Here is a 23533-nt window from a genome sequence, read left to right on the forward strand (position 1 = left end):
GGTCATGTGGTCTAATGAGACAAAAATAGAGCTTTTTGGTCAAAACTCCACTCGCTGTGTTTGGAGGAAGAAGAAGGATGAGTACAACCCCAAGAACACCATCCCAACCGTGAAGCATGGAGGTGGAAACATGAAAGTCCGTATTGCCCAGTGACAACCCCGAAACCTGAAGGATCTGGAGAAGATCTGTATGGAGGAGTGGGCCAAAATCCCTGCTGCAGTGTGTGCAAACCTGGTCAAGAACTACAGGAAACGTATAATCTCTGTAATTGCAAACAAAGGTTTCTGTTTTAAGTTCTGCTTTTCTGATGTATCAAATACTTTTTTCATGTAATAAAATGCAAATATATTTTTTTTAAATCATACAATGTGATTTTCTGGATTTTTGTTTTAGATTCCGTCTCTCACAGTTGAAGTGTACCTATGATAAAAATTACAGACTACATGCTTTGTAAGTGGGAAAACCTGCAAAATCGGCAGTGTATCAAATACTTGTTCTCCCCACAGTAAATGGAATCGTATACTGTATTTGGCATTAAACAACAGTGTTTGCAGTGATAATAACATTGCTCCCAACAAATCATGATTTGGCAAGTCTTAGCATCTTTAAAATGTATCTTTAAATGGAGAGATTTGGCGTATATTGGGTCATAACTTTGAAAGAGAGAGAGAGGGTGAGAGGGTTTTTGTCATAGCTTCGATCTCTTAACACACATGGGCACAGGACATAAACAAGCATCGAACCAGTAATGCTAGACTTTCGTTCTGGGTTAACCAAGATCAATATAGATATTCAACCACAGCAGCTGAACACTGGTCCCTCAGAGGCGTTTCAAGCCAACAGCTGAACATTGGTGCTTCTTGGGAAATTCAGGCCACCAGCTGAACACTGGTCCCTCAGAGGAAATTCAGGCCAAAGGCTGAACACTGTTCCCTCAGAGGAGTTTCAGGCCAAAAGCTGAACACTGGTCCCTCAGAGGAGATTCAGGCCAAAAGCTGAAAATTGGTCCCTCAGAGGAGTTTCAGGCCAAAAGCTGAACACTGGTCCCTCAGTGGAGATTCAGGCCAAAAGCTGAACACTGGTCCTTCAGGGGAGATTTATTGCCTCTGCACTTTTGCTGTTATTACATGGATGGATCATTCCTCCCTCATCTCTGCCCCTTTCTTCTCTCTCAACCTCTTTCCTCTCTCCTCCCTCTCATATCATTTTCTTTCTCTCCCCCTCTTTCTTTGTCTTCCCCCCCTAGTTCTCCCTCCAATGTTATAAAAGTTCTGCAGGAAGAAACACTAATTTGCTTCAGACCAATGTATAGCAAATCCATACCATGGGCCAGAGACAATGAAACAAAGGCATTACCTCAGGAGAAGTGTACAGTAGAATGGACCTACTGCAGTTTGTGTGTTTGTGTGTGTGTGATTGAATCTCCCCAAACAATGGTTAAACCATGACAACGGCTGCCATAAGTGGTTAGGTTAAGGTTAGGGTTGTGTTAGAAATCGGCGGTTACGTATAGTGGTCAAATAATGTAGAACCTGTACCAAATCGAGGGAGAGGTTTATTGGAAAATTGCAGCCCAGATGTCATTCGGTGAACGTTCCATTATCTTCTCACTGTAATGTTGGTTGCCAGCTAGCCTATACATTAAGGGCGTTTCTACATAGCGAAGATCAGGTTTCCAAGACAGTAACACCCTTGCCAAATGGTCAGTGTGAACATTCCTGGGGTTATCAGAGCGCAACCTAGAGAGATAATCTAAACAGGGATGTTTCTGTTGTTCTCATTATCTAGGCACATTCACTTCCAATGAAACGTACATATTGTAATTGTTAATGCTCAGATTCCACAGTTGGCATTAGGTTTACCGTATAGGGAACAAGGAGAATCGGTTTTCTGGTGTCCACAAGGATAGAAAAACTAATGTGTGTGTGACAAAAATGACCACAATTTTGTGGGTTAACCAGGAAAACGCAGCCATTGGTGATTGGTCCATCTGCACTGCTGCCTCCGGTACACATGCACTGCTGCCGGATGTGTTTGAATCCGGCCCACTGCCGGATGGGTTTGAATCCGCCCCATTGTAGGATGGGTTTGAATCCAGCCCACTCCAGGATGGGTTTGAATCCGGCCCACTGCAGGATGGGTTTGAATCCGGCCCACTGCAGGATGGGTTTGAATCCGTCCCACTGCACTTTGAGCAAATAAAGCTGTCTCCTCTATCTTTCACCACTGGCCTATCAAATTAAGCACGTAAATGCCTGAAAAATCTATATCTAAAAAAAATATATGTATACAAACCTTTCACCACTCTCCTGTCCAACAAAGCCTGGGTTAGTGAAGGGGAGTGGAATAAAATACTAACTACACAAAAACTAATAAAAATTACATTAATAGGAACATTTCCCCCTTGGTGTAAGTGTTTAGGCTCTATTTCATCATTGGGATTAGGTTTTTGGGGTTAAGGTTAGTTTAAGTTTAGGGTTAGGATTATGGTCTGTAAAAACTGAATTTTTAAGATGAACATATTTGGATTCATGTAACTGTGTTAAGCATGAGAGAACAGAGGAGGCGCAAAGGAATTACCACAGTAGCAGTGGTAACGATGCAGGTGAAAGCACATTCCTGCGCTGTGTGAATGTGCAACAACACATCCGCTTTGCACCGATCAAAACATTTTCCAATGGATTTCCTGCAAACCTGTGAGACACTATTTCTTCCAATGGATTTTCCTTTCCTGTGATTTATAATGAGCGTGAGCCGGTCTCTTCGGTGCTATGCTATGCAATTGTACAATGCAAAGGGTGCTTGCTGCTGCAGCCTATTGAGCGCGTGGACCAAGCCCATCTTCTCTCAACAGACACCTCACATCATTCCATCGCTGCCAGTCAAAGGCAATGGCTAGGTTACCGACCACCTGACCCGATCCAAATCGCCCAACCCGATCCAAACCATTCCCAAGAGTTCTGTCCCCTATGACCACACCAGTGGACCTAATTTACGGCTAATTAATCATAGTGTCCCTTCTGGCACAACCAATAGATGTTTCCTAAGATGATTTGTTTGTCTTAACTCAGGAGACTAAAAGACCAAAATGTGTCGTAAGATGCATTTTCTGCCAGGACATTTTTCTTCCTGTAGCAGAACCTATGTGCCCTTGGAAGAGAGTGCATTTCCAGCTAACAACAACAACAGAGGTTGCAAGCGCCCAAGTCGGTATTATCTATTATTCTAATTTATTGACTCTAACCCAAAACCAACACTGTATATTTGACATGCTTGCACTGGAATTACTGTATTCATCTGGTCCACTACTGTAGAGGGCTGTCATTTACTAAACGAATCTGGTCCACTACTGTAAAGGGCTGTAGATTACTAAATACTGTAGTTTACTAAATCAGTCTAGTCCTCTCCTGTAAAGACCTGAGGTTTACTAAATCCATCTGGTCCATTACTGTAAACAATTGTAGTTTACTAAATAAGTCTGGTTATCTACTGTAGTTTACTGAATGAATCAGGCCAATTACTGTAAAGGTATGTTGTAGTTCCTCCACTCCTGTCCTGAACTACAAGTTATGACTACAGCTGGCGGCCATATAGGATCCCAAAGCACAGGCAAGTGACTGGCAGTTGGTTAGGTAGCATTGGAGAAATAGGTCATAGAGCTAAAAATACTTATCTGTGTGTGTCTCTCTCTCTCTCTCTCTCTCTTGTCTTCCAATGAAGACAAAGAGAAGAACATATATGTGGATAGAAAGGGGGATGGCAATAACCCAGAAAAGAAAATGCCCTCTCAAAACGTGCTTGATATTATACAAACACACTGAAAAAAAATTCTTGTGAGAAGAGAGCGATGGAGAAAGAGAACAATCTAGAATAGTGGACGCTAAGGTTCCACTGCACTAGGATAGACAGGCTGTTCATTTAAACAACGCCTCAGCACAGAATTATATATGGAATTAATATCCTTCAGATCAGTCAGGCACAGCAGAATAACTATCACACGAGTCGGCACGCAGCCTCCTCTTCCAGAGTGAAGGAGGAAAGGGATAGGAGGCGCAGGAGGAAGAGAAAAGTTAGACCAAGACACAAGATGATGGCATGAGGTAGGGGTAGGTTTAAAAATGAATGGTAGGGGAATTAACAGACAGAGAGATGAGAAAACCGGAGTGATGAGACTCGGACAACTACAGAATTGAAGATTGAGTTAGTGATTCAGGGATTGCAATATAAATAAGGTGGGAGAAGGAGAACAGGGGAGCCAGAGGGGGAAAGGAAGACGGAGTGGGGAAAAGATGAAGGGGGGGGGGTAGCAGAGAGATTAGAGTAGAACTAATCCAGTGGAGGGGTTAGGGGAATGCCCAGTAGATTGATGGTTCTCTCAGGATTTGCTTCCAAAGGAATGAACCCTCAACCTTCGAACTGCACAGAGGACAGTTAAGTGAGCTCAACATAAAATACTCAGTATTTTACCCAGTGTTGTCCTTAATAACGGTAGAATTTGTGTTTAGGAGGCTATAGATTACATTATATAAGCAACCAGAGCAGGGGTAGAGGATATTAACTAGATGCTTGGCATAAAGGCTACTGAGGAACATTCAAGTCAGAGTTAATCAGCTCAGAGTCCATTGATGGTCCCTACCTCTGCCATTCCCTTTGCTCATGCTTATTCGTCCACGGTCGTATATTTAATGCAAACAAATCAAATTAATCCCCTAGTCACGGCCTTGCAAAGGCCTTCGGGAGGGTCTGCGTCCCTACTAGTTCCGCGACCAGGCGGCAAGCGAAAGGGAACTCGTCGGCGCGCGTCACCTGAAGCCATTACAACAGTACCATGTAAAAATATATAAATTATTATTCAGTTATTAAAAACTGAAAAATGGATGGAAGTGCGTGTTTTACTGTCGGTACCCCTAAACGGACTCCTAACATCCAGTTAAAGAAGCAAGTGGTCATCTTAAAATGTATTTCAAAACAGCCACACAACTAATTAATTTTTTTTCTTTCTAGCTACTCTCCCATAACAATGATCCACGGACTAGAAATAATGCATTAAAATGGTCAAATTAACTGACACAGGTGACACCTCAGGCGACACCTTTCGTCTCCTTAGGTCCCCAAGCCGTGCTCAGTCACCAGAGCTCTCGTTCTGAAAGGGTGCAATTAAAACCCACAAGATTTGCAATTGTATGTATTATGTATGAATCGCATATATTCGTTGATTTGTGAGCCAGGCTATATCCTGTGACAACATATAACTTGATGCCCGAGTTCCCAAATAATTAGAATGAATGCCACTGCCTCGCATTGACTGAACCCAAGGGTGACGGATCCATTGTCTTATAGTCAAATACGAATGATTGAAAGCAGTTCAAAATGTCTCATAATAGGCTTGGTTCCCGGTAGACTGAATCGTTTTCATGAATTGCATGAAATGTCGCCGGTCTGGATATCAGATAGGCTGACAGCACATCGTCGACTGCATCGCCAAAAGCCTCGGCAATAGCCTACGTTCCCGCTCAGGTAACATCCGATGTCCCGCGCTTGCCCTACTACTTTCTTTGTTAGACAGGCTGCATATGCCTACATTTCACCAAACAGTATTCAAATAATATATGATTTTCAACAGTAGACTTAATGTGTTTTTTAAATTATGTATAAGTCCAATGGTCGTTAGAACCAAGCTGATGGACGCAGCTACCTTTTGGACGCGAGCCCGGTCGACTGCGTTCCGTACGTTGACATGTTCTTGTTTCAATTCCGCACAAAGGAATCGAAAGGAAACTTGATGGAATGTTCACCGCTCACCGCGAATGGCAGAGATGACACTAGAAATGCAAACAGCCCTGGCACACAAGTTAACCCTTTCATATGACGCAAAGCTATACAATATTTTATCAGGTTTGCTTATAGTCTACAGGAGGATGGAACGCGTGCCTGCGAGCGAAGATGCGCTGTAAACAGTGGTGCTATTATAATCGCAAGCACGTAGCCTGCCAAGAGGTCCACAATAAAAGGATGTCCTAAAGATATAACGTTTCAGCCGACACAGGCTAGGCTACCACCGGCTTGGATGTGCCTACCTGTTAAGGCTGCTGCCTCACGCAGTAAAATGCACAGGTAACAGGCACCGCTTTTCCCAAACCCGCATATGTTTGCTAAAGGCTATTCGATTTTATGGAGTCGGTTTGATAGCCTATTAAACCGCCACCCCGATCAGACAAGTTTACCTCGATCTCGTCTATTTACATGAGACACCGGGTCATCTAAATTCTAGGCAACCTCAACATTCCACCGTATCGTCTGCAAACAATTGCTGGCTCAGTGAAATTATTTCTCGGCATGTTCTGCATTTTGGAACATAATCCGGACATGCAAAAAATAAAGCTGTTCGAAATATAACTTTCCATCCATATTCCAGACTACCATTATAATATCTGTAGCTTGCAATGTATAGTCTGGTACTTCTGTACGATGCATAAAATTATGAACGATTACAGGCTATATGCACTGACAGCATCCGCGGATTTATCCCTGCAAATGTAAAAGGTACATGTATGTAAGGGTACTTACGATTTCAGGGGGTTCTGTACCACTGTAGCCATTTTGATAAAGTGTGATACAATGTAACGCTGCAGATCCCGGTATTGTACATGTAATATACCAGCGATTTCAATTTCATTCATTCTCTGGGGCTGCGGCTGGAGCTGCCAGCCAATAGGATTGGGAACGCTCGGTGGCAGGGATGGGGAAATGTAGTTTTTGCCCGTTAATGTGAGACATGTTGGGAAGCCAGTGCACTACAAATACCAGTGTGAATCGCGGTCAACTGTTTTACAGTCCCGCCTTGGACTTCTATGCGTGAGTCGAAGCGTCTACTGTAAATGTCAAGGTTGGGTTACTGGACTGTCCATCTGTAGGTTTCATTTTTATTGATGCATTGTTTCCTATTCTCGCACAATTGGAAATACATGTTAAGGGCGAGGCTGTATACTCACCATCTCTCTGAGAGGATGCTAAAGAGTTCTGTTCTGTGTTACAGTGTTACTCAATGGCAACTTTTTACTACGTTTTAAATAAAGGATACTGTTGCTAAATTGTTCAGTTGTTCGTCACTAACTGGGACAGTACTGATGGGGTATTTTGGGTTAGGTTAATTACCTGTGTGAACATGCGCACACACAAACACACACACGCGTTTACTTTGTAATTTAAATGGGGACGCCATAAGTTGACTAGCCAGCTTTCTCTAATCACAACCCTAAACCTTAACCTAACCTTATAACTATCCTTAACTTCAGTAATCTAAAATGTATGCCAAAACATAATGTAGCCTTAATGCCTAACCCTAACTGGTAATGCCCTACCCTAACCCCTATAAACTTTTACCCTAAACCTGAAACCTTAGCCAACATTTGCCTTTTCAAAATGAGAATCGGAAGAAAGTACTCATTAGTAAAATGTTTCTGATTTAACTAGATTGGGACATTTTTGTCCTCATAATATAGAGATTGTAGAAACACACACACACACACACACACTAGTTTCCCCTATCTCTGTCTGTCAAAATTTCTTTCATACACATACACACACACTTTCTCTCTCCCACTATTGTGCACATACAATTTCTCTGTGTCTCTCTTCTCAATATGCAGGAAGAGTATCTCCTGAATGCATTTGAAAACCTTTTTGTCAGATAAAGAGAGCTATGTTGAGAATGTTCTGCATTGTGTTTAAACTGTAGTGTCATTTTTTTTAAGACCCCTTTTCACTCAAATCAGGTACGAAATATCCACCTTTTCTCTGTTATAAGTGTTGATGACTGGTTCAATATAAGAATTAGACACCTCTGTCTCTGTTCCTTATCATTTAATCATACCACACTGAGTTTCCCCTTGATGGTGGGCTTATTTCCAGGGTTTAAATTTGGGAATTTGGGAAGCGGGGGCCCTACATTCTACTTTCCAGGTGTATCTAAAATGTTAAAGTGCTGGTCAGTGGAAGTAAGGGCGCTCAGCTCCCCCTAGGTCATATTTTGACCATATGTGCAGGAGCTCAGCTCCTACTGGCTCCCACCCAATATAACTCCTGGTTATTTCCCATGATAGCATCACTTATAAACTTTATATCCGAGTAATTATTAGTCCAAGATCATTTCGGTGTTGAAACATTTTTTTTTGGTACTTCTAGATGACCTTCGAGTTCACTTACACTGTTAGATTACATTTAGAGAAAGAGCGGGAGGACGGGTGTGTGGGATGTATTGATGGCAAATTGATAAACATTTAATCTATTCTAGGTGAGTCGATACTGAAGAGGTTTAATAATTGATCGTTTTCGAGGACAGGGGAGTAGCAGGGGGAAAATTGATTATTGTAAGAGTTGCCTCTTCGCCTCTAGTACCAAGACAGTGGGCACAGCAGTGATGGAATTTCTCTCCATGTCAGTTAGTAGCAGTGGCGCCACTCTGAAAGCCACTCTGTGACAAGTGATATTTATAGATCTCCGCTAACAAATATTTAATGAAGATTAGCGAACTCAGTGTAAGGAAGGACTATACAAATAAACCATATAAAGACATTTAAATACACAATTGTATGGGTTCCGCACGTATTTTTAGGCTTACGTGTTAATTAATATAACTAAACAGGTCTGTGTTGTTTTAAGATAATATTATTGACTTAGTTACGTCTTTTCGGCATATCAGAGAATGTGAAATTGCTTGAATGGGGAAAAGACAAACAAGCAAAATATCACGACAGGCAACTGGGGTCCTTTCCATACAGCATCTCTTGAGATGGATATGGTCATGGCCTACGTGCAGAGAGGTGGTCAGAGGTTGGTAGATAGGCCTAATTTTGACACGTCTGAATTTTGTTGAGGATAAGTCTGAAAACAGCCTTGGACTTCACATCCCATCTGATTGGCCGTGACTGTGGTGTTGCCTTAGCAGCCAGAAAGCACCACATATAATTAAAAATAGCAGCCTCATTACCAGATGTCTGTCAACCAAAATATATATGTATTATATTAAACAAATATATATATATGTATTAGTGTCCAGCTGCTAATTACGAGTTGCAATAAATTAACTCTTGAATTCAGTTTGTTGTTTCTGCCGTGTTCACTGATTTCGCTGCAATTAGTATATTCACCAGAAGATGGCGTTGTTGTTAAGCATACGATGGAGAGCACTCCTCACGTTCTTACGTCTACGTACTCAATGGCTCCTCCCACACCAATCCACACGTTGTGTTGTTGTTCTGGTCGTGGGGGAAGTTTTTGCTTCTGTCAAGCTGAAGATGCTTTAATGCCATGTCTGAAGTACTGATGAGAGAAATGGAGGAGGTATCCCTTTGTCACACAAAGACAGAGGAACACCCAGAAAACGGTCGGAGTTTTCTTTTGGTGGACGAACAGGAAAACCTGCAGGTAAAGACGTCAGTTAGCACCGAACTTGCTGGCTAGGCTAGTATGATTAGCGAATGGAAACGAAATCTAGAGATAGAGAGACTGTACAAATTTGGTATACTCGTCGGTCAACCAAAGTATAACGTTAGTTGCTCAGCTAGCGTTTTATTTGAAAAAGCTGACATGCGTGTGTCAACAAAATTATGTCTTCTAGACTTTGCAATCCCAACTAGCATCCAGCTAACATAATGTCTGTTTTGTTTCGTCGGCTTCATGACTGAGCTAACCTGATCAGCTATCCAGTGATTGAACCCAAACAAAGCAATTAAAATAATTTCAGCTATTTCGTATTTTCTTCAACGTAATTGGTTTGGTAATCGTTAATGATTCCGAATCAGCAGCGTTGTCAACATCGTCTGTCATCGTGATGCGAAGTTTCGTTTTTGGCCAAGACACCTGACCACAGAGCTCGATTTTACGTTCGGGCATTTTGAACAACGGGGAGTGTTTGTTTAGAAACACTATCAGCACTGTCCTTTTAAATACGTCACTCGAATTCAAGCAACTTCCAGCAAGCCACCAAAGACACGGTCGAACTTTAAAAGCAAAGTAAACCGTCCGATCGGTATATTAGCTAACTAAGCACTAGCGCGAGGCACTTTGCTTTGGGGGAATGCCCATCAAAACGGATGTAATTTTCTTAGCCGAGCTTTATGTTCGGGTGCAAAACTGTCCCCCAGCCTTGTGCTTGACCTGCGAATGAAAAACTTGCAATGTTGATATCACCCACAGTTCAATGCGAACTGTAGTCACGTGTGTGAATTCCAGAGCCAGCAAGGTGAACAATCCGTAGATGTAGCACTGTTTTCAGTCCGTTGATGTAGCTCTGTTTTCAGTCCATTGATGTAGCTCTGTTTTCAGTCCATTGATGTAGCTCTGTTTTCAGTCCGTTGATGTAGCTCTGTTTTCAGTCCATTGATGTAGCTCTGTTTTCAGTCCATTGATGTAGCTCTGTTTTCAGTCCGTAGATGTAGCTCTGTTTTCAGTCCGTTGATGTAGCTCTGTTTTCAGTCCGTAGATGTAGCTCTGTTTTCAGTCCGTTGATGTAGCTCTGTTTTCAGTCCGTAGATGTAGCTCTGTTTTCAATCTGTAGATGTAGATGTTGCTCTGTTTTCAGATGAGAGCAAAACACTAATCTGAACTATTTGATAAATGACAAAATGTTCTTCCGTACTATTAACACCTTTGTAGTGCCGCCCAATTGAAAAATGTTGTGTCGTTTTTAGCAAGACATTTTCTTTTCAACGTTTTACTTTTGCTAAGACATTTAAACGAAATATTAAGTAGTTTTTTAAAAAATCTAGAGAGATTACCCACCACTGTGAATTGCTTATTTTAAATTATAATTTTACAGACAGGACTGGCCATTATGACCAAATATTATTTTACAATTATTAATTCAATTAATCAAAATAATAGTAATTTATAATAGTAATTAAAGTAAAAGGGCAAGGCAAAGCATGCTGTTAAAAAACATCCAGGTCTATTTGTGGTGATTAAACATGAGTCTGACAGCATAATGTCTTACAACAGCTGGGCCTAGCTAACAACCTCAGTCTCCCCATCCTTTCCAATGTGACGCCAGGTTCAAGATGAGGCCCAGTTCCTGGAGAGGCTGGGCTGTGGCGATGTGCAGGGGGTCAAGGTCCTCTCCATCTTTGGCAACACAGGCGATGGCAAGTCCCACACCCTCAACCACATCCTGTTTGGCGGGGAAACCGTGTTCTACACCTCCAAGTCCCCCAGCTCCTGCACGGTGGGCGTCTGGGCTGCCTTCGACCCCGTGCTGGGCCTGGTCGCCCTGGACACGGAGGGCCTGCTGGGCGCGGCGTCCAACCAGAACCAGCGCATGCGTTTGCTGCTGAAGGTGCTGGCCGTGTCGGACATGGTGGTGTACCGGACCCGGGCCGAGCGCCTGCACAACGACATGTTCCAGTTCCTGAGCAGCGCCTCGGGGGCCTACCAGAAGCACTTCACCCCGGAGCTGCGTGCCCTCTCCAGCCGCTGTGGCATGGATGTGCCCCTGTCCTCTCTGGGGCCGGCGGTCATCGTGTTCCAGGAGACCACCCACACCCAGCTGCTGGGCCACGGTACGAGAGGCCGGTTCGCTAGCATGTTCCGTTGTCGCCGAGTGGTTACGCAGACGCCCGGCTTGAATGTGCTTTTTAAATCACCCTGGCTAGCAACAGCTCCCTGTAAAGAAGGATAAGAGACCCCTTATTGGAGGTTGAGTCATTGTTGCATCTACATCCTCTTTACCAAATTGCATTCTGATTTGCTGTAGCACAGATGGTATTTAGCAGTGTTTCCTGAACCACTGTATGCCCATTCATCCGGGTTGCCAATGTATGTCGATCTGGATTAAATGGCTTAAAAGTTAATGTACTCTATATTACAACTGAGGGAACATAGGGTACCATGTTTGCATAGAAACAAACATGCCAGTTTGGTTGTGCCCTTGAAGGAGGAGCCACGCCTAATGGGAGAAAGTGTCCGCTTGTTCACATAGTCAGGCTGGAATGATACACTCAATGAGGCCAGGCCTAGTCGAGATTTGGTTTTTAAAGATAATGAACATAAGGAGACGTAACCCAGCCAAAATCATGGGAGGGCAGGAGTAAACCACCTTACTGGTAGGAGGCTGCCAGTGGAAAGTGGGGAGCTGGCCAGGCAGAGGTCAGCAGGGACGTCACCCCGGGGCCTTGCCATTCGCCTTCACGCCTCTGGGCCAGACTGACTCAGTAATGGTCCCCACAGAAGGGATTAGGTCAGTGAGGAATTTAAGGCTGGGCCTGAGTCTGTGTTTCTCACACTGATTGGCCGATCATTTTCTGAACCGTAGCTCCGCCTCCAGCTGTTTGTGTTGGCGCTGTGGGAGGAGTAAGGAGGCGTGCATCTTGTGCCGGCAGCGTGCATGTGAGCATAGAGTATGTATGACAGGACTGATTCGGAGGAGCATGTCCACGAATTGCCTTAAAAGGCGACCAGTGGAAGAACACTGAAACGTACCTTTTGATTTGTACGATCCACCAAGATTATCTTTCATATAGATAATGTCTAAACCAGGCAGGAACTTTCATATAGATAATGTCTAAACCAGGCAGGAACTTTCATATAGATAATGCATTTGGCCTCTTTTGTGTTGACGAGGGAGTGGGGGTGTGTTTTGGATATTGTCACGCATTGTTTTTCTTTTTTTCTTTGTTCTGTTGTTGGCTACTTCATTGAGTAGGAAGAACTCTGTGCTAATGTAGCTGTACCTGGCTATGTTATGGTGAATTACTAACTGGAAGTCAAAAGAACTAAACGCTACATTTCTGTAACCCGGTTAAGACGCCGGTAGGCCTGGTTTTCCTGTCATCCTGTTTGGAGGAGTTCAGATATTGCTTAAATCCCCAATCCTTGCCTGAAATTCGAAAGACGCTTACACATGCAGAACCGCAATGGGTCCCAAACCCCAGAACCAGCACTGTTCTTATATGTCTTCTGCCCACGAGAGGCCAAGGTGTTGTGGCTCCCACAGTGTTCGTTGGGTTTAGGGGCGTGTGAACCCACTCAGCATTGTCCCCCCCCCCCCCCCCCCCCCCCAGAGAGGAAGGATGTCCCGGGCTTCGCAGACACTCAGCTCCAGCGGCGCTTCCATGACCTGGGTCTGGGCACGGAGGCCTTCAGCTCGGTGCAGTACGTGGGCACTCAGACGGTCACGCCGCCCACTGACTACTCTCTGCTCCTGGAGGCCATCCGGCAGCAGGTCCGGAACACCGCCACGCGCTCCCCACGCCAACCGGCCATCGTGTTCAGCGCCCTGCAGGTACGTGTTCACGTGTGTCGCCGTGGTTTCCGAGCTTTGTATTTTTGTGTGTGGGCAGATATAACGGGCCTGTGTCGGTAATAACGGGCCTGTGTCGGTAATAAAGGGCCTGTGTCGGTAATAACGGGCCTGTGTCGGTAATAACGGGCCTGTGTCGGTAATAACGGGCCTGTGTCGGTAATAACGGGCCTGTGTCGGTAATAACGGGCCTGTGTCGGTAATAACGGGCCTGTGTCGGTAATAACGGGCCTGTGTCGGTAATAACGGGCCTGTGTCGTAATAACGGGCCTGTGTCGGTAATAACGGGCCTGTGTCGGTAATAACGGGCCTGTGTCGGTAATAACGGGCCTGTGTCCGTAATAACGGGCCTGTGTCAGTAGGCCTTCCAAAGAACCCATTTGTGTATTTGTCTTGATCTAACGGCTGCGCTTGGGTCCTCCCCTTCCTCCATTATGCCCCGCCCCCCAGGCCCTGAGTGACAGGTTCTGTGGGGAGATTGCGGACGACAAGGTCCCCCTCTACTCTTTCTTCCCTGACGAATACTTCACCTGCTCCGCGGTCTGTCTCAGTTGCAAGTAAGTGACTCACCTCTTACCAACTCAGAGTGGACTTGCGCCACTCTTTGATCACCTGCGGTCCAAGCGGTTGTTGTGGGGTGAGAGAGGACGCACGCGCACGTTGACCCACGTGACCTCCTGGTTTAGTGAGCCATGGCTGAAATAAAGCAGACTGGCTTGGCGCCGATGTCTCTGAGGAAGACTTTTCGTCTTCAGTTGTGCCGAATCCATTGGGAGTTGTTGTGATGAAGCCGGATTAGAGACACAATTGGTTTTGACAAGACTGGGTTGGGGCGAAAAATGGACCTGACACGTTTCACACAGGTCCATCAGTTGGACTGTTTTGATTGGGGATTCCCTTGTTTTCTTCCCCTCTCAGCATACGCTGTAAAAATGGGATGAATCATCTGAGAGATCGGGTTCCTCACCTGGCAGACGGGTTGTGTCAGTTCGCCCACCAGTACAACAACAAGGTTCTCATCTGCAAGGTAGTCCTTTCACACACCTCCAGTCGCTCTGAGGAGATCCGTGCGGGGCGGATTGACAGCTCTCTGTGATTTATCGTTTATAGAGTGAGGGGTTTTGAACCTTGCGGCGATGGTGTTGACTGTTTGAATAATGTGTGAACACTTCCCGATGTGTCCTGCCTACACAGAGATGCTATGAGGGGGGCCGAGAGGTGATTGTCATCCCCAAGACCTCAGCCTCCACTGACAACCCTTGGTTTGGGCTGGCGAAGTACGCCTGGTCTGGGTGAGTCCCTCGACGCACGCACGCACGCACACACACACACACACACTCAAATTGGACTTGCATTCAATGTGAGGACGGGAAATGTAGTACCTTAATACAACACTGTTTTCCATCCTAGCCTAAAAGTTCTCGATCTGTAAGAATAAAGAATAGAACACCCGTTGGATCTGAACCAGAACTTTTTTTCGTCCTCACTTCCGACGTCCTAGACATCGCTATCTCACGCACACCGTTGTGTCATGACGCATCCACAGCATCTTTTGTTTGGTTTTGTGGCCAGTCTGGGAGGGATGAATCAGTCACAAACATACAAACAAGTAGTGCCACTCTTCCAGATGTCTCTTCTCATCTGGCCCTGTTTATTCCATTGAGTAAAGGATGGCCAATCACACACAGCTTGAAACTATCATTCAAACAAGGAATGTAAATCTGACAACTACACTGATGCACTCTGTTCTCCTCTTCTCTCATTCCTGCCACTTCCCACATTTCCCTGTCCTGTCTCCCTGTCCTGTCTCCCTGTCCTGTCTCCCTGTCCTGTCTCCCTGTCCTGTCTCTTGTCTTTGTCCCCCAGGTATGTTCTAGAGTGTGGCAGTTGTGGAATCATCTACCGCAGCCGGCAGTACTGGCTGGGCAACCAGGACCCAGAGAGCAGTGTGGTGCGGCCCGAGGTCAAACACGTCTGGGAAGATGTAAGCTGATCCCCCTGCTGGTCAAGCACCCTGCGCTCTACTACGCCCTGCGCTCTACTACGCCCTGCGCTCTACTACGCCCTGCGCTCTACTACGCCCTGCGCTCCACAGGGCCCTGCGCTCCACAGGGCCCTGCGCTCTACTACGCCCTTCGCTCTAATACGCCCTTTATGACACCGATCGCTCCAATACGCCCTTTATGACACCGATCGCTCCAATACGCCCTTTATGACACCGATCGCTCTAATACGCCCTTTATGACACCGATCGCTCTAATACGCCCTTTATGACACCGATCGCTCCAATACGCCCTTTATGACACCGATCGCTCCAATACGCCCTTTATGACACCGATCGCTCCAATACGCCCTTTATGACACCGATCGCTCCAATACGCCCTTTATGACACCGATCGCTCCAATACGCCCTTTATGACACCGATCGCTCCAATACGCCCTTTATGACACCGATCGCTCCAATACGCCCTTTATGACACCGATCGCTCCAATACGCCCTTTATGACACCGATCGCTCCAATACGCCCTTTATGACACCGATCGCTCCAATACGCCCTTTATGACACCGATCGCTCCAATACGCCCTTTATGACACCGATCGCTCCAATACGCCCTTTATGACACCGATCGCTCCAATACGCCCTTTATGACACCGATCGCTCCAATACGCCCTTTATGACACCGATCGCTCCAATACGCCCTTTATGACACCGATCGCTCCAATACGCCCTTTATGACACCGATCGCTCCAATACGCCCTTTATGACACCGATCGCTCCAATACGCCCTTTATGACACCGATCGCTCCAATACGCCCTTTATGACACCGATCGCTCCAATACGCCCTTTATGACACCGATCGCTCCAATACGCCCTTTATGACACCGATCGCTCCAATACGCCCTTTATGACACCGATCGCTCCAATACGCCCTTTATGACACCGATCGCTCCAATACGCCCTTTATGACACCGATCGCTCCAATACGCCCTTTATGACACCGATCGCTCCAATACGCCCTTTATGACACCGATCGCTCCAATACGCCCTTTATGACACCGATCGCTCCAATACGCCCTTTATGACACCGATCGCTCCAATACGCCCTTTATGACACCGATCGCTCCAATACGCCCTTTATGACACCGATCGCTCCAATACGCCCTTTATGACACCGATCGCTCCAATACGCCCTTTATGACACCGATCGCTCCAATACGCCCTTTATGACACCGATCGCTCCAATACGCCCTTTATGACACCGATCGCTCCAATACGCCCTTTACTCTGCTCTTACAAGTTATTGCCAATGGCTCTAGGTTTTTTCATGGCCTGCTCCCGTGGATGGGTGGAGATTTCACTTTTGGACCAATAGGATGGTCTCAATTAAGGTTCAAAGTTCCTTCCAGAGGAACCAGTTGATGCTCGCACAGGTTGGGTTGTACTCCCCTAAAAAGTCTCTGAAATCATTCCTCATCAAAAGATAATGAAGGCAGTGTGATCGTGCAGCGTTGTTTTACAGTGGTCCCTGTGATGAAACATCAGATACTCTACAGAATGACCGTCCATTTCAGTGACTCAGTCGCATCAGAATAAAAATTATTTCATTGCTCTTCTGACAAATGAGGAATGAGTGGTCTCTGATAAATGTGGCCTGCTTCTGCTGCAGTTTGAAACAAATGACAAAAAGATCCCAATGATAATATATAACTGTGTTTAAGTTTGCAGTGTATTGTGCACAATAGATAGTAGCAGTGTCTGACACATGAGATTTGCTTATGTGTTTCACCCGCTACGTTACCTGACACGGCGCGGCGTCAGTGAACAGCACACGAAGAGCCCCGGCGCTGCCTCTGTTTCCACAGCGTGCGATTCATGGGGATTCCATGGGTGGTGTGGAACAACATTTCAGCAGTGGTTTTGCGTTTGAACTAGGGACATGAATGAATACCTTTTTGTAGATGTTTGCGTTCAGACGTTTTTAGTTGCCAATGCGAGTGAAAGTGTCGCGTTTTAAGAACCCTTTAATGAATTCAGAGTGTCCCCCTCTTTTAACCGTCTCTGTACCTCTGCTCAGTCTGAGGCGTTCCTTACGGACCACCAGAATGCAGCCCAGAGGGTTCTGGACGGGATGAACTGCGTTATCCAGTCTGTGTCGGACTACAGCGCCGGGCCCACCAAGGCTGTGACGTCCTGGCTCACTGACCAGGTGGCCCCACCCTACTGGAGACCCAACACGGACATCACTGTGAGTCATCAGCCTGGGTCAACGTCCATGTAAACAACACAGCATCTAAACGAGACGTCTTCATCACTCTCACAGTGTCAGTCTGGAATTATCAATTAGATCTTCACTACACCACCTGGAGTCTTGTAGTGTCACCTAGACCAGCAACACATTATCTAGACTAGGGCTGGGCCTTATATCAGATATTGTCTGTTTTATGCATTTTACGCTACTGTCTAAAGAAGTGTTTATGTCCTGCTAAATTACAGAAAATATCAACAAATTGATATTCTCTCTTGTTTCGTCCTTGTTTGTTTGAGAGTAAATACACCCATTGAAATCGCTTTCATGCAGTTTTTTGCCAGTATAGGTTCATGCACCACTAATTGAAAAAAAATGGTTACTTTTATTACTTTTTTGGCCATATTGCCCAGCTGTAATGTAGTCCAGCTACACACACATCCAGGCTGTATGGCTAAGATGATAGACCAAGTTCGAAGTACCTCTGTATATAAATGTGAGTATATGTTGTTTAGCCCAAGGCCACCCAACACCGTTCCCAGAGAGCTAATGGCTGTATGCGACTGACAGGATTCGCTTTTCATGCAGCTTATTACTCACATCTCATGTGTTTTATTAGGATTGGAGAACACCTACTAGACCCTGGGTCAACCGAAGTGGGGAGGCACTCGTTTTGAATATTGACCGTTTTGACTCTTTAAGTAAACGCTTTAGTGTTTCGTGCCCTCCTCCACCCCCTTGTTTTGCAGGAGTGTCACAGCTGTAAAAAAGCGTTTGAGGAAGCTGAGAGGAAGCACCACTGCCGCTCGTGTGGCGAGGGCTTCTGCCAGGCCTGTTCCACGTGCCGGATGCCCGTGCCGGAAAGGGGCTGGGGTAACACCCCCGTCCGGGTCTGTGATGCCTGCCACCGCCAGGGGGGGACCAGCCCCACCAACCAAGGTCAGGACCCAGGTTAACGTCACCTCTTGTGAGCCTGGAAGTTGCTAATGAGCAAATGTTTTAGTCCCGGTTTAAGGCTGTTGAAGGTGGAGATGTTGTTATTGTAACTGAATGAATGAGGGATACTTCCCTTTATGGCTCACTTGATGGCTTCCTGACTTCCTTCCTTTGACCCGGGACATGTCCAGCGTGGGGCCAGGAATAGTGCATTACAGAGAGTATATGGAGAAGTTGGATGTTAAGTAACCGAAAAGGTACAGTTAGGTCCGGAAATATTTGGACACTGACACAATTTTCATAATTTTGGCTCTGTACGCCACCACAATGGATTTGAAATGAAACAACCGAAATGCAATTGAAGTTAACTTTCAGCTTGAATTCAAGGGGTTAAAAAAATAAAATAAATGAAACGATTAGGTATTGTAACAATTTTCATACACAGTCCCCTTATTTCAGGGGCTCAAATGTAATTGGACAAATTAACACAATCATAAATAAAATGTACATTGTCAAGAATCCTTTGCAGGCGATGACTGCCTGAAGTCTGGAACGAATGGGGATCAGCAAACACTGGGTTTCCCCCTTAGTGACGCTTTGCCAGGCCTTTACTGCTGCTGTCTTCAGTTGTTGTTTGCTTGTGGGTCTTCTGCCTTAAGTTTTGTCTTCAGCAGTGAAATGCATGCTTGATCGGGTTGGGTCAGGTGATTGACTCAACCATTGGAAAATATTCCACTTATTTGCCTTAAAGAACACCTGGGGTTGCTTTTGCAATATGTTTTGGGTCATTGTCCATCTGTAAGGTGAAGTGTAGTCAACTGAATGTGGCTGAATCTGATTAGACTGTATATCCCTATACACTTGAGAATTCATCCGGCTGCTTCTGTCTTCTGTCACATCATCAATAAACACTAGTGACCCAGTGCCATTGGAAGCCATGCATGCCCATGCCATCACACTGCCTCCACTGTGTTTTACAGTTGATGTGGTATGCTTCGGATCATGTGCCATTCAAAGCCCTTCTCCATACTTTTTTCTTCCCATCATTCTGGTACAGGTTGATCTTAGTTTCATCTGTCCAAAGAATGCTGTTCCAGAACTGGGCTGGCTTTTAATGTTTTTTTGGCAAAGTCTAATCTGGCCTTTCTATTCTTGAGGCTTATTAATGGTTTGCACCTTGTGGTGAACCCTCTGTATTTGCTCTTGTGAAATCTTCTCTTTATGGTAGTCTTGGATAATGATATGCTTACCTCTTGGTGAGTGTTCTTCACTTGGCTGGATGCTGTGAAGGTTTTTTTTCTTTACATGGATCCTATGATCATCCACCACTGTTGTCTTCCGTGGACATCCAGGCCTTTTTGTGTTGCAGAGCTCACCAGTGTGTTCTTCGTTCCTCAGAATGTACCAAACTGTTGATTGGGCCACTCCTAATGTTCCTGCTATCTCTCTGATGGATTTTTTTTGCAGCCTTAGGATGGCCTGTTTCACTTGCATTGAGAGCTCCTTTGACCGCATGTTGTGGGTTCACAGCAACAGCTTTCAAATGTGAATGCCACACCTGGAATCAACCTGCTTAATTGATGAAGAAGTAACAAAGGAATAGTCCACACCTGTCCATGAAACAGCTTTTGAATCAGTTGTCCAATTACTTTTGGTCCCTTGAAAAAGAGGGGGCTACATATTAAAGAGTTGTAATTCCTAAACCCTTCCTCCAATTTGGATCTGAATATGCTAATTGAAGCTGAGAGACTGCACTTTAAGCTCATATTCATTTATTTAACTGTATTTGAATATATACAGTTCACCATATTTAACTAACTTGAATATATTTTGCTAAACCGACAAAATAACAAAACCAATTATTTCTGGACATAACTGTAGTTAGAGTAAATGACTGGATTCAGTTTTTTCAGCCACACTCATTGTTGAAGGAAATCTAGCACACAGCTGTGCTCTCTCAATAGCCAAACACTGACAGTAGACTGACCAATATCATGAGATGTGCCATCTTACTGACAAGTCAGTTTGTCAAATTTCTTTCCCTCTAGAGCTGATCTGGTCAACTGTAAGTGCTTTTATTTTGAAGTGAAACCTTCTAGGAGCAACAGCGGCTCAGCCGTGAAGTAGTGTGCCACACAAGCTCACAGAAGAGGGCAGCGGAGTGCTGAAGGGCATACAACTCATCAGTCCTCAGTTACAGCACTTATTATCGAGTTCCAAACTGCCTCTGGGAGCAACTTAAGCACAATAACTGTTAGTCTGGAGCTACATGTAATAGGTTTCCATAGATGCCGCACATAAGCCTAGTATCAACATGTGCAGTGCCAAGCATTGGCTGGAGTGATGTAAAACTCACCCTGTTGGACTTTGGAGTAGTGGAAAAACTTTCCCTTCAGTGATGAATCACCTTTCATCCAACAGTTTGACTGATGAAAGTGGTTTTGGCGGAGGTTAGGAGAACTCTAACTGCCCTAACACACAAGGCCAACTAATGTTTGGCGGCGGAGGAATAATGGTCTGGGGCTGTTTTTCATGATTCAGACGGGCCCCTTAGATACAGTGAAAGGAAATCTTTATGCTCCAGAACACAATGGCATTCTAGATGATTCCATGCTTCCAACTTTGTGGCAACAGTTAGGGGAAGGACATTTCCAGTTTCAGTAAGACAATGCCCTCATCCATTAAGCAAGGTCCATACAGAAATGGCTTGTCAAAATCAATCGGGGTGGAAGAACTTAAATGGCCTGCACCGGGCCCTGACCTCAGCCCCATCAAACACCTTTGGGATGAATTGGAAAGCTGACAGTGAGTCAGGTCTAATCATCCAACATCGGTGCCCGACATCGTTAATGCTCTTGTGGCTGAAAGGGAGCAAATCCCTGCAGCAACGTTCCGATATCTAGTGGAGAGCCTTCCCAGAAGAGGGGAGGCTGTTATTGCAGCAAATTGTGGACCAACTCCATCACAATGCACAGGATTTTGGAAGGACATGTTCAGCAAACTGGCATCCACATGCTCTTGTGCTATGTATTCTGTCTCCAGGGACTAATCGGTTGAACCGGTCATTAACAGAACTTTGTGTTGAGAATGTGTTGTTTAGATTCTGATGATTCGGCTGGTCCCTTACTGTGTTCTGTAGTGTCTGTTGTGGAGCCCCGGGGTCTGATAGCCCGCCGGGTGACGGAAGTGGCCCAGTCAACCCTCGACATGGTCACCACCGCCGTGGAGTACCCTCTGTGTGAGTATGGCTAGCGTCGTTTTGAGAAAACCCTTAACCAATGAGGATCGTGCACAAGTAGCCACCTACTCAGATTAGCAACATGCGCTTTACTTCGGCCAGGTCCAGCCGTAATGTCTCCGCCGTAATGTCTCCGCCGTAATGTCTCCGCCGTAATGTCTCCGCCGTAATGTCTCAGCCGTAATGTCTCAGCCGTAATGTCTCCGCCGTAATGTCTCCGCCGTAATGTCTCAGCAGAAGTTTTAATCTACCCTGAGGTCGTGGGATATTACCTGCATAAAACTGTTATTTTACCTATCTACTTATATGGTACTAATGCTTCTTTTTTTTTTTTTTTTATGGAATCTGTCCCTCCCCGTCTCCGTCCTCGTGTCAGGCTTTGTGAAGGGAGCTGCCCGGCCAGACTATTGGATCCCAGATGACCAGATCACCCGGTGCTGCCAGTGCAGTAAGACGTTCAGCCCCAGTATGTCCAAGCACCACTGCCGGTCGTGTGGCCAGGGCGTGTGCGGCGCCTGCTCCTCCCGGAGCCGCCCGGTGCCGTCCCGCGGCTGGGACCATCCGGTCCGTGTCTGCGACAGCTGCGCCGGCCGCAAGGAGAGCCTGTGAGGGCGGGGGCTCTGGGCTGCTCGGCGCCGGGGAGCCGCTGTGGCTTGTAGCCACCTTTGTCAACGTTGTGTGCACTTTGACTCATTGGGAAGCCCCGGTCCAGGTGATTCCCTGGGCTTTGGGGAAGACTCTCAGATGTTTGATTCCAAGTAGCGCTCTAAAAATGGCACTGCCTCATTTGACATAAACCGTCTAAAAAAACAGGAACAGGAACTGGATTTCTGGAGGCCGCAGTCCTGAGGCAGCAGTTTTAAATGAACAAGTGTAGAAGACACTTGATCCAACCAGATGATAGATGCTGTCTTCACTAGCCCACGCAAAACTCAGTTGCGTACAAAACCCTACCAGCCACAGGGAGTACATTTAAAACCGTGATCTTTTGTTAACCCGATGTTGGGGGGAGGCGGCTGTGTAGGACAGCCTTCTGTTCAGACCACTACGGTGTGGCGCCCGTGGCAACCTGACAAGGGGGAGGAGAAACGGCAGTGATGACATCACAACATTCTCCTCCTCCCTGATCTGGTTTCAGACAGTGTGCTGTGGTTTTAGACTATGCACTACTAGAATACAGGGCAATATATGCATACCGACTTCTAATACTGACATTCCAATTCAGGCTAGTGTTACGCCCCCTGTTGGCCTAACAGCACTCTGCAGGCTAGTGTAGACCCTTGAAAAACATGGTCCGTTCCAGCTTGCTTCCAACAACCAGGTGGATTTTGAACTGGGGTCAGCACTACTGCTAGATTCCGTTGTGGGATAGCGGTATCCTGTGTTTTTCTTTTTTTTTTTTTTCAGGTGAGGGTTTGTGTTGATCTTAACATGTGGGCACTTTAGGGATTTCTTCAAAATTCAAAATGAGTGCATTGTTTTAATATATGCAAAGGGTTCTGTTCGAATTTTTCACGTGCTATGTTGACTTGACTGGAAATGTTTGTATGTAGGAAGCCTTGCTGTGGAAAGCACAGATGGTTGGTATTTGCAGGAATATCATCAGTCCACTATGCAGTATCTACTCATGTGACAGAAAAGGGATTTTAATTTCTCTTAACAATGGACTGGAACCTATAATAACTGGCCTTCTTTGTAGTCATAAACAATGGTTGATTATGATTAAATATGTACAATATATACTACGCCTATCTGCTTATGACAGTCGTGATTTTCTTCCTTTGCTTGTCTGAGCATTAAATATACTGGAAGTTA

At 45.5% G+C, this 23533-nt stretch overlaps 1 protein-coding gene across 3 annotated transcripts; it reads left to right on the top strand.

The window, feature by feature from the left end:
• The first annotated feature begins 9213 nt into the window (after positions 1–9213).
• Positions 9214–23533, top strand: si:ch211-11n16.2 (zinc finger FYVE domain-containing protein 1). Of its 3 annotated transcripts, none has more exons than XR_829234.3 (11): positions 9214–9427; positions 11052–11556; positions 13057–13277; positions 13746–13852; positions 14214–14322; positions 14490–14587; positions 15162–15279; positions 17374–17544; positions 18259–18483; positions 21620–21718; positions 22095–22199. XR_829234.3 is itself a non-coding variant. In XM_010898673.3 (11 exons), exons 1-11 carry the CDS (start codon positions 9311–9313, stop codon positions 22325–22327), a joined length of 1968 nt encoding a protein of 655 aa, XP_010896975.1. In that variant the 5' UTR covers positions 9216–9310; the 3' UTR covers positions 22328–23533. The 3 variants fall into 3 exon arrangements, 2 of the variants coding, with proteins under 2 accessions (XP_010896975.1, XP_010896976.1); XM_010898673.3 differs by having other exon boundaries at positions 9216–9427; positions 18294–18483; positions 22095–23533; XM_010898674.4 differs by lacking the exon at positions 9214–9427 and adding an exon at positions 10151–10244 and having other exon boundaries at positions 18294–18483; positions 22095–23533.

This window comes from Esox lucius, chromosome 1, assembly GCF_011004845.1.
Source record: "Esox lucius isolate fEsoLuc1 chromosome 1, fEsoLuc1.pri, whole genome shotgun sequence".
Taxonomy (NCBI): Eukaryota; Metazoa; Chordata; class Actinopteri; order Esociformes; family Esocidae; genus Esox; species Esox lucius.